This window comes from Camellia sinensis, chromosome 5, assembly GCF_055761805.1.
Source record: "Camellia sinensis isolate YWXY chromosome 5, ASM5576180v1, whole genome shotgun sequence".
In the NCBI taxonomy this organism is placed as follows: Eukaryota; Viridiplantae; Streptophyta; class Magnoliopsida; order Ericales; family Theaceae; genus Camellia; species Camellia sinensis.
This window is the reverse complement of record NC_138965.1, coordinates 35,722,484-35,734,501: the sequence shown is the minus strand read 5'-3', so window position 1 is coordinate 35,734,501 and position 12,018 is coordinate 35,722,484. Positions and strand designations below refer to the sequence as shown.

At 36.8% G+C, this 12,018-nt stretch overlaps 1 protein-coding gene across 1 annotated transcript; it reads right to left on the bottom strand.

The window, feature by feature from the left end:
• Positions 1–4,010: 4,010 nt before the first annotated feature.
• Positions 4,011–11,207, bottom strand: LOC145791328 (uncharacterized). The gene is made up of 4 exons (XM_082871681.1): positions 10,719–11,207; positions 10,281–10,630; positions 4,440–4,555; positions 4,011–4,126 (listed from the first exon to the last, which is right to left on the bottom strand). Exons 1-4 carry the CDS (start codon positions 11,094–11,096, stop codon positions 4,011–4,013), a joined length of 960 nt encoding a protein of 319 aa, XP_082727807.1. The 5' UTR covers positions 11,097–11,207.
• Between the last annotated feature and the right edge of the window lie 811 nt (positions 11,208–12,018).

Genomic DNA, 12,018 nt, shown 5'->3' with positions numbered 1-12,018 from the left:
CAATCTGACAATTAGGTATGTATATTTATGTATTGATAGAGATGTCAGCGGAATAGGTTGAGGTCCGGCGGGCGGCCAAGGCGAGGTTGCCGCCCACCGGTGAAGCGAAAAATATTAAGTGCTTAACCTCGCTCTGATACCATGTAAAAATATATGTATTATTGATTGAATTTGATAGTTGTTTATTCTGTTTACAATGATTCATATATAGAAGAGAAGAAGGTCGTAGGTGAAAGGGTAGTGGAGGTGGTAGGTGGAGTGAGTGTTAGTGGAGGTGGTAGGTGGAGTGGGGTATGGTAAATTCTAACAGGTAGAGAGGTCGCGATATGGAGACAATCCTATGTATTTCAAAGGAACTTAATGAAAACGAAACAAAAACTTATTTCTCACGTCCGAAGGAAAACTTTGACGCAATTATATGGCCAGGAGGATCAACAAATGTACCGAAAGGCTGGGGATTTCTGGTGAGTGGTAAGAAGCTAAGTTGCAGTGCCGAGAGGATTTAATCAATTTGTGAAGGTGGAAATAGATCCTCATACAAATGCTACCATATTTGGTGGATTTTGTATAGAAATATTCAAGTCTTCAATTTCAGCATTGCCCTATGCTGTGCAATATGAGTTTGTTCTATTTGAGATTGTTGATGGCTCGAGCTTTTTGAGTTACAATGATATGGTGTATCAAGTTTCTCTCAAGGAGGTTAGTTATAAACTTATTATTATTGGGTAAATTACATTATTAGTTCATGTAGTTTAACAGAAGTGTTACTTTAATCCTTGTAATTTTAGTTTGAACATTAGACTTTCAATTTTGTTATAATGTGACCTCTCCTCTGTCATGTGTCGTTAGCATTTTGAACTAAAAAAATAAAAATAAAATCATATATGGATTTAAAAAAAAAAAAAACTGTAAGGAGCAGTGGTATAATTTATTCATTATACCGGTAATTTCTATAATTTGTTTTGAATTCTATTTTAGTCCCTATAGTTTCATATGTGCTGTTTTTCAATCAAAATTGTAACAGTAAGTGACAGAGGGACCACAGTGTAATAAAATTGAGAGTATATGAGTTAAATTGTTTAAATTAAAATTACGAGAACTAAAGTGATAATCCATGTAAACTAAAGGAACTAATGGTGTAATTTATTCTTAATTATTCTTCTAGGATATAACAAGGGTTAATAACAGTATGGTCCCCAAAATATATAATTGATTACACTTCAAAGATCAATTAGTTTATTCACATGGAATTAATGGTTGAAATTTGATTTTTTATTTTTATTTTTTGTTGGAAGTAGAAATATGATGGTGCAGTAGGGGACATTTCAATCATAGCGAACAGATCATTCTATGTGGATTTTACATTGCCATTTGCAAAAAGAGGGGTAACAATGATAGTACCAATTACGTATGAGGACACAGAGAGTAAATGGACATTCTTGAAATTTTGTTTTACTTGCACTACTCAATTCAATATTTATAATTTCTTAATTTTACCTTTAAATTTTTTTTTATTGTGTTGGTCCAGTGGATAAAATCTGTTTAAAAATTGGACTGAAATTATAAGACAAAACAATTTATTTGCTCTCCTCAAAGTGATTTATACTGTGTTTGGTTGAGGGATTTTGGGAGGGATTTGGAAAGGAAAAGGGAAAATGTGTGTGAAACTAGGTGAAATATAGGTATGTTTTATTTACATTTCACCTACTTTTTCCATTTCCCTTCTCAAATCCCTTCTCAAATCCTTCAACCAAACACAACATTAGGGTTATGAGTTTCTATTTGCACAACAAAGTTTGTCTCAGTTCACCCACATAATTTTGATTTTTTCTCATTTTACACTACGTGTTCCTAATATATCTTCATCTTTAACTTTCAAATTTCAACTCTAATTTTAATTCTTCTGTCCTCGGCGCAACCATTATCTATACCACATCTTTCTCAGTCCCTCCCCTTCCCTCCTCTTGCCTCTCAAAAAAATAAAATAAAATAAGAATAAGAATAAAAATAAAAAAAAAATAAAAATAAAAACAAAAAATAAAAATTTCTCACGAGGGGTGGCAGCCAGTGGTGATGGGATTGGGAGAGAATGTGTACCTTTTGTTCTTAATGGTAATTTGCTTAAGAGGCACAATTATAGTTCAAAATTTTAAAAAATAATGTGAAGGGAAAGAAACACTATAATGTGCAAATAGAAGCTCCATTGAATGGTGGTGTCCAATTTGAAATGGCCTATTCTTTTTTTAGTAGACCATTATTTCTATTTAATCTGTCAATGATATTATCAATTAAACTAAATTATCATACGAATAAAATTGATACAATTGAAATTACAGATTCTAAATTAACACAAAAAACAAAATACAAAAATCACGTGCATGTATGTATTGCTTTCTTCCCATGAACCTCATTTATATTTATATATATATTTGGTTTTGTAGGAGAGAAAATAGTAAGCAACTTGGCTAGATTGGTGATGACAGTATCGTTGTTTGTGGTGTTGATATTGAGCTCAAGCTACACTGCAAGTTTGTCATCAAGATTAACGGTGCAGAAGCTTCGATCCACTGTGACTGACGTGAATGAACTCATAAAAAATGGGGACTACGTTGGGTACAGATCTGGATCGTTCATTGCTGATATCTTGAAGGACATGGGGTTTGATAAATCAAAGATCACACCTTGCAAATCTCGTGATGAATGTAATGAAGCTATATCCAAAGGTAGTAAAAATGGAGGCATGTCGGCCTTGTTTGGTGTGGCACCTTACAATAAACTTTTTGTATCAAGATACTGCGGTAAATACACCACAATTGGACCCATCTATCGAACTGGTGGGTTCGGCTTTGTAAGTTTAACAATGTTAGATATTATGAAAATTCTTTCATCAAAATAATCATGAAAGAGGTATTATGAAAATTCTTTCATCAAAATAATCATGAAAGATTTATGATTTTTGAATTACACTTAGAATAAAGCATCACACACTAATCAAGATAATCTAAGGGTCACAAATCTTTCATGATCATTTTCATGAAAAAATTTTCATGATCCTTAACATTTCTCTTGTAAGTTTCTCTCTTTTATGGTATATATATAAACAATAATGCTAGGTATCATGAAAAGTTTTTGTGAAGATTTTCCATCCTTGGATTAGTTTATAGTGTTTGTAGTGTTTTATTGTATGTTATACAATCACCCTTGGATTTGTTTCATGAAATTTTTCATGATATTCTTTTCATGATGCATAGCATTACATATATAAAAGTCTACATATTAAAAATCAAACATATAATTAGATAAAATAAATGGATGATGGTTTCCATTCGTGTTTTCTGGGTCATGTTTTGTGTTTAGCATAGAACTATATCTTTCAATTTTTTTGGTTGATAAATTGAAACTTACCATATATTATGGTTCGATTTTATCAATTCGTCACAGGAGGCTTTAAGGGTTTTGTAAAAACTAATGGAATCTCACATTGGGAAAAATTAAGATATAGTGTGGAAGCTATCTTATAATTGACTCAATTCGTAATTTTTATTGCATCATGTTCTGTGTTTAGCATAGAACTAAATCTTTCAATTTTTTTGATTGATAAATTGAAACTTACCATATATTATGGTCCGATTTTATCAATTTGTCATTGAAGGCTTTAAGGGTTTTATAAAAACTTGGAATCTCACATTGGGAAAAATAAAGATATAGTTTGGAAGTAATCTTATAATTGACTCAATTTTTAATTTTCATTGCACAATATGTAGTATTGGTCACTTATTTTCTAATGTTCAAATATAAAAAAATATTTTAATCACTATAGTTAAGGTTAAATATATTTTTAGTACCCAAAGTATAAATCTCGTGTCGATTTGATATCAATATACAAAAATATTTCAATTTAGTTTTTAATGTTTAAATTGTGTAAATCAAATCTCCAATATATAAAAGTATTTCAATTAAGTCTCCCAATTTAATTTACTCTATAATTACTCATCTGATTCACTCTTACATTAACAAGTTTTCCCCAAGCAGTCTCCATTAGTAGCTGATGTCTCTAGAGCAGTAATCTCCAAAACAGAAGGTCTCAAGATTTTGGAATTTGAAAGACAGTTATTGGGAAATCCCACTACATGTATAGCTCCAGAAATCAATATTAGTACCTCAAACAGCCTAACCCTTCAAAGTTTTGGAGACCTCTTTGCTTTTACTGGCTTTGTCATTGTTTTATGTCTTGTTGTATATATAGCCAAGTACATTTTTCAAAACAGTTTAGATTCATGCCCCCCGACTCCTTGGTCAAGATTTTGTGCACTTTGTAGACAATTTGATCAAGAGACGTCCCATCCTATCCCTTTAGCAAGAAGAGAGATAACCCAGATCATGATTTGGAATCTAATCATGTTGGTGATTCATCAAGTTGTAGCATACGCCAAGCTTACCAAGAGATTGTAACTCCAATGGAATAGTTATTCCGTCAGAAGTGGAGATGGAAAGTGCTAGTGAGGTTGTTGATTCAAATGTAGAAGATGTAGTTGTGGTGCATTTGCCAGAATAGCTATATTTTTAGACTATGCTTAGATCTTGGATTTAATGTGAGATTTTTTGAAGGAAATGGTAATGAAAAAATGACAAATTTTTTGAACTTTTTCCTTACATTTTTCTTTTTCGTTTTTTTGTATAAATTTCTATTCAAATTTAAAGTCTTATCGCTTTAATTTAGTAGAAAGGGAGAAAGTAGTGTGAGAAATCTAAGCAGTACAATGTGTTTTGCCATTTTCCATTCATGATTGCAGATTGCTATATTGCTTTCTATATTTTGTCAATTTGTTTTGGTTGTCTGCAAATTTTTTCACCGTAACACAGCCAACATTGCAAATAATTAGTTCTTGCATTTTAAATCTTTTGAATAGACAAGTAAAGACTATGAAAAATCTAAGTAAATTATATATGGTTCTTGTAATTTGTTTATTGTGTTAATTTGGTTTATGTATTTTTAATTGCATCAATTTTGCGTTGATTTAATCTAATTGATATAGAAAAAATATCATTTTAGTAAAATATAGAAAAAATAATAATATATTAATGAAGAGCTTTTGAACATTGAAAGATAGTTTTATAAACTTTTTAGTGAAATTGTTATTATTTTTATGTTATATTACTGACATGTTATTTTCCCTTGATAATATCCACTTAAAAAAATGGATAGAAACTAAGGTCAAGTTTGACAAGTTGTCAAAAAGTCAAAAAGTTACTTAAAAAGTTAAAAAGTTATCACTACTCACCAAAAGTAAAAAATTACGGCTGCACAATTCTCAATCATAATTTTTCCCTACACACTAATTTATACAATTTTTTAACACACTTTTTTTCATAAAAAGTCAAAAAGTTAACCCAAATATCCATATTTTTTTCTCAATTTTTTAGTCAAAAAAATAAAAAAAAGTACGTATTTAAGACACCTCAAAAATAATGCATTCAAAAAGGAATGGATCCATTTCAATTTCAACCTGGCAATTATTTGAGGAGAGTAAATGAATTATTAAATTGACTAATAAGAAAAAAATCAAGGATAAAATTGATATAATTAAAACTATAAAAACAAAAATTGACTATATGAATAAGCATGAAATCAACCATTACTTTGGGATGTGGGTTGACTTTTTAACATTTTGACTATTTTAGTTTGGGGATAAAAAGATTCGTTTGTATTGAACTTTTTGACTTTTTTAACTTTTGTGAGAAAAAAAAATAAAATGATTATGGTTTGAATGCGACATTTTATCTTATTGAATTTCTAACCTATTTTGTCTTTTTATGACTATTTTAACTCAAATCCTAGATGCCAAAAGAATGCTAAATATCCTTAACAAAATTGATTATGTAATCACATAGGTCCTAATAAGTAGACTTATTATCCAAAAGATCCTATGATAATTAATGACATTTTTCATTAAATACTATTAAAAATGTCACAAATTGTTAATTTTTAGCGACAATATGAAAATTTTGTCACAATAAATGTCGCTAATTATAATTGTTAGCGACAGTTTAAAAAAGTCGTCACAAATAAGTGTCATCAATTTACAACTTTTAGCGACAATTTGAAAATTTTGTCACAGAAAAAGTCACTAATTGTAAGTTTTAGCTACAATTTACAAAAATCATGACAACAAAAAGTCACTAATCGTCAATTTTTAGCAACATATGTAAAAAATCGTCATAAAAAAATTATTTTTAACGATAATTTTACCAAAATTAAGTCTAACTATTAAGACCTATTGGTAGTTTACCATTGATTTCTATAAATGGACGAATAATTTTATCTTTGTAAATGGGTATTGAATAATTAAAATATTATTATTGCAAGCCAAGCCCAACAACTACCAATATTTATATCCAACCACCACAGAGAGGGTATCAAATTTATCTCCACAGGAGAACCCGAGATTTCACATCAGAAAATGTGTTACATAAGCACTAGGCCAAATATTTTGATTTATAAATTGATGAGACCCATTGCATTTATTTCATTGTCAACTGTCAATTAATTAATATGAAAATTTGATTAAAAAAATTGAAAAAATAACAGTAGAGTGGAACAGCAAATTTTTTTTTTTATAAAATCTTGAAAAAGTATAGAATTTTAAATATTAAGATGTATAAACTTTATCACTTATTTTTAATTTTTTTCTTATTCCCACTGTATTTTTATTTCCCTAAAAAAAAAAAATTCCATTTTACTAATAAAAAAATTATTAATGATTCAATGTAATCATGCTAGCAACTAAAAGTTGTTACATCAATCTCTATATTTTTCTATATATTTTTTTTATATAAAAAATCAAAAAATCATCTAAAATAATTAATTTCCAAACAATATTTACTTGTAATATTTGTTATTAGGGGTAAGAAATGAAATTACGTGAAACATTTCGCAATTGCTTTTTATATAATCGATTCTTTGACAATTTTTTTCGAAAGTATAGTTACCTCCACTAGACTTCTTGACTTTTAAACTTCCTGACCTTTAAAATGGTTTTAGAATTACACATTCCAAAATAACTGTAATTTTGTTTTAACTTTAAACCTCAATCATTGGACTAATACCTTTAAATTGGCTTAAATGAAAGTGTTAAGTTCCAGATGCATGTACATTGAGATTTTATTTATTTATTTTGATTCACTAAATATAGAATTTGTATAATCAAGGAGTTTAGTCTAGTGAATGAAACGTTCCATTATCAAATGACGTCTGGATTCGAGTTTTCATGTTGTGTTATTTAACTTTGTAAGAGGGGCTAATTTGAGCTCACTAAATTATTTAGGCCCAATAGCCCAAGATTAGTGGGCCCGAATTTATCGCAAGTCCAATAATCGGTGGGCCCAGATTTATCGCCATCAAACGGATTGAATCGCTGTAAGCCTCGAAAGGGTTCGGGTCCACGAACCTAGAGACTTACTCGGGCCCGGACTCGAAAGGGTATTAAGCAAGCCTAGAGATCCGAGGCACTCGGACTCGAAAGGGTTCGGACCCACGAATCTAGAGATCCGAAGTACTTGGCTTCGAACGGATTCAGACGCAATCTAGAAGTCGCTCCGTTAATGAGTCCCAGAACACTTGCGGGCTCGGAGCTTTCCGGGATCTACGCACCAGAACCATGGGCGTAATGGAGTTCGAACAAAGGACCCGATCCCGAGGACGGTGAGTGGAGATAAATTCACTCTTCGGTTAAACTAGCCTATACCCGGGTCGAGGTGGCACGACCCCGGGGGGTCCATGAGACTCGGCAATATTTTTGCGGCAGGACGTCCTCTGGGACTACCCCTGACCCTTTGGTATGATTGGGGATCATTGGTTAGGTGTGGCTAAGAAGAAGGGTTCGCCGAGGGAGTGATCTCCTCTTCGGGGTTTTCTCATCCTCGGAGAAGTCACCTCCTCGGACAAGGTGGTTAGAGAGAATATCCCCCATGTGCCTTGCACATGGGCTTCATCCTACATCATGAGGTGCCTATAAATAGCACCCACCCATAGCTTTACAAGGGATGGATTTTGGAGATTTTTAACTCTTGGGAAAGAACTAATTTCCCTTCTCCATTATCAACCTTGAGAGTGAAAGTGGGAGATCAATGGGAGAGCCTTGCCATTATTCTATTCTCTAGCCATTTTGCCTTCTTCTTCACCCAATCTTTTATCTCCATCATCTCCTTTGTTTTTTTTGTGTTCCTAAGTTGAGATTATTAAAGAATCTAAGCCTCTCATCATATTCTAGAGAATTCGAAGTTGTTCTTCAAGGATCTTCGAAGATCTTCGAATTTCCAACTCCTTTCTTGAACCCTCTCCTACATTTCGATGATCTAGTGGTGAAACCTAAGAAAGAAGATGACCATCTCTGAGACCTTGAGAAGGTATTCAAGAGGTGCCAGAAATTCAAATTGAGGATGAATCCTCTCAACTGTGCTTTCGGGGTGACGGCCAGGAAGTTCCTCGGGTTTCTTGTACATAGGCATGGTATCGAGACAGATGAAGACAAGGTCAAGTCTATCAAAGCAATGCCTCCCCCACATTCTCAGAAGGAGTTAAAGAAGTTCCTCGGGAAGGTGTCTTATATTCGGAGGTTTATTCCAGCACTGGCAGAGATCTCTACGCCTTTCGGTTCATTGTTAAAAGGAGATGCCAAGTTCGAGTGGAACCAAGAGCACCAAAAGGCCTTTGAGAGAATCAAGGCGGCCTTGACCTCGCCTCAGACCATGATAGCCCCGCAGCCCGGGATGCCTCTAATGTTGTACCTAACTTCAACCCCCAAGTCCATATGACTGCAATCTTTCATGACATGATCCATCATGAGGTGGAAGATTATGTCGATGATCTAGTGGTGAAACCTAAGAAAGAAGATGACCATCTCCGAGACCTTGAGAAGGTATTCAAGAGGTGCCAGAAATTCAAATTGAGGATGAATCCTCTCAAATGTGCTTTCGGGGTGACGGCCAGGAAGTTCCTCGGGTTTCTTGTACATAGGCATGGTATCGAGACAGATGAAGACAAGGTCAAGTCTATCAAAGCAATGCCTCTCCCACATTCTCAGAAGGAGTTAAAGAAGTTCCTCGGGAAGGTGTCTTATATTCGGAGGTTTATCCCAGCACTGGCAGAGATCTCTGCGCCTTTCGGTTCATTGTTAAAAGGAGATGCCAAGTTCGAGTGGAACCAAGAGCACCAAAAGGCCTTTGAGAGAATCAAGGCGGCCTTGACCTCGCCTCAGACCATGATAGCCCCGCAGCCCGGGGTGCCTCTAATGTTGTACCTAACTTCAACCCCCAAGTCCATAGGGGCATTATTGGTCCAAGATGTAGATGGAGTAGAACGCCCGGTGTATTACATCAGTCGGAAGATTCGAGGAGCAGAAGTCCAATATACTCCAGTAGAGAGACATTGTTTAGCTTTGGTATTCACTGCCCAAAAGCTCAGACATTACTTCCTAGCACATCAGATTCAGATTGTTACTAGAAGTGATCCAATCCGATACCTCCTCAGCAAGCCTGCTCTAACCGGGAAGGTGGCAAGATGGTTGTTAGCACTGGGTGAATTCGAGATCACATGTGTAGCCCCCAAGGCGATCAAAAGCCAAGCCTTAGCTGATCTCCTTGCCCAATTTCCAAGTGGTGACTATGAACCAGTGAATGAAGAATTAAGAGGAGAGGTGCACGCAGCTATGGTTTCCGAGGAAAGCTTCTGGACATTGAGCTTTGACGGAGCAGCAGCCGGAGGGAAGGGAGGAACTGGGATAGTCCTTACAAGCAAAAGTGGGGAAAAGTTATATTTGTCTTATAAACTGGATTTCCATTGTTCGAATAACGAAGCCGAGTATGAGGCTCTTATTTTAGGCTTGATAGCAGCTGAGAAGCACAGTATCAAGAAGATTCGGATCCGGGGGGACTCAAAGCTGATAGTGAAGCAAGTTTCAGGACAGTTCGTCTTAAAGGAGCCTGCTTTGGCCACATATCGAACAACAGTCCAAAGGCTTCTTGACAAACTTCAGAAAGAAAGATTACCAGAGGGAGAATCAATATGCAAAGCCGGGGCAACTGAAGGACTCCTAGCATCAACAAAGTCACTTGGTCGTGTAGAGACCACCTGATCGATCTCAATGTCTGATGAAGCCTGAACAGTAGCAGTCATCCCTGAAGAAGGAAGGAGGGCCGGAGGATGAGAATCACCATAAGTGCCAGAGCGAGTCTCAGAGATCTCTAGCACATCCACCTCCACACCATTCCCAGAGGCGCACCTCGTCTCTACATTGCTTCTAGAAGCATGGCCTACGGCATCAATTTCTGAGGCATCACTCCCTCCAGTAATCTCAACATCAGAACGGTGAGCCCCAATAACCTCGTCACCAAGATAGCGCTCCTCCTCAGCTACGGTAGGGCGGTGACGACGCATACGTGGAATAAGGTCACAAAAATGGTCGGAGGACTCAGCCTCATCATCATCATCATCTATAACTGCTATACGAGAGGTGCGCATCTTCACAAGTCTTGCAGACAAAGGGAGGGTGTCGTCCAAGTCTGAGTCCGGCCTGGGGGAGGCAGCATGGCCAGGAGCCACGGTACTGAGAACGTCAACAACCGCAGGATCCTGTACAACATGGGCAAATAAAAGTTTTCATTTTTAGAAGGTATAGTCGCAAAAAGGAAAGTAGCTTCAAATCAAAAATTTTGGGTACCTCATGAAGCCTTTTGGAAAGGCGAGGAGCGGAAGGACTGGCATCAGAAGTCCTCTTGTGAGCCATCTTCTTAAGGCGGGTCGTCCGAGGACCAGAGGCCTTATTCAAAGGGACTAGCTCCGGAGAAGTAATTGCCAAGCTAGAAGCAGATGCCCGAGCAGAAGGGTCAGTTGGAGCAGATGAGGTGAAGAAACTCTCGTACATGTGGTCAGATTTTCGGCTCTCGGGTAGCCGAAGAGAAGAATCCTTCTTATAAATCGGCGGAGGCAAACATACGGTCGGTCTGCTCTGGACAAATGCAATAAACGCATCGATATTCTTCTGCCAATACCGCCTGAAAGAGGGGGTGAAACCCCCTACTCGACTCAAGCCTGGCATCGTCAAAGAGCCGGATATGGGAAGCACGGTGTGTACAAGCCCGCGACTGAAGCGCCCGTAGCTCGCTGAAAATGATAATAAAGGAGGTGCTGGCCCCGGGGCACATTGATCAAACCCAAATTGACATGTTACGCGGTCAGGCCTATAAACGGCACTATCAACGCCTTCCTCATGCCACACCGGTAATGAACTCGGACGGATCATAATCAGCATATCAACAAAGGGTGCAGGGATGTTCTTCGGCAAAGGAAAGGACACCGAGCGGGAGGAACCATGATAGATAAGCGGTGTGGCCACACCCACAGGTGGGCATACATACGGCTGTGCCACAAAGCGTCGGGGATCATCCACCAGAGTATTCAAGGATAAGGTGGAAATGGTACGTGACCACCGTGTAATCAACGGCTGGCAAGACTTCGCTTTCTCAAATGTCCGAGACCCATCAGTATCGAGCACGGGGATGCCATCTTTATCCACTATCTCCCGAAGAACTTCCGCCTCAAATACAGTCGGAGCAGGGGCAAATTTTGGGAACCTCTCGAAGAAGAAACATAGCAAGAACTGGCTGTGAATAAAGGAGACAGGCTCATATCGACCCACGGAGCGAACCATATCTCGATGTAGTAGATCCAGCCGATAGTAGAGATTCCCAAGAAATAGTAGAGCCAAAGGGATCCGATCTCCTCTGAAGAGCCTGACTGCCAAGGGGAAGACGAAAGGATTGAGGGAATCCGGAGGTGTGCTCGGAAGAATGAAGAATGAAAGGAAGTAAGCCAGAAATCCCAAGAAATAGAGCCTGGAGCCATACATCGGACCGGCCTCATACTCCCGAGAGTCAGGGTCAGCATCTCTGGCCAAGGGCTGAAGATCTTTAAAGAAGTGGCGGATCCATGCAGTATAGGAGGCACGGTCCGTCCTTACT

What these genes read in the sequence shown, in the direction of transcription:
- LOC145791328 (XM_082871681.1), bottom strand. Translation starts at nt 11,096, where the DNA reads ATGCCAGGCTTGAGTCGAGTAGGGGGTTTCACCCCCTCTTTCAGGCGG. An exon ending in AGAAGCAATGTAGAGACGAG is followed by an intron (nt 4,556 to 10,280) that starts GTGCGCCTCTGG and finishes CTAAAAATATAG; the next exon opens with CTATTCTGGCAAATGCACCA. An exon ending in ATTGGAGTTACAATCTCTTG is followed by an intron (nt 4,127 to 4,439) that starts GTAAGCTTGGCG and finishes CTATACATGTAG; the next exon opens with TGGGATTTCCCAATAACTGT.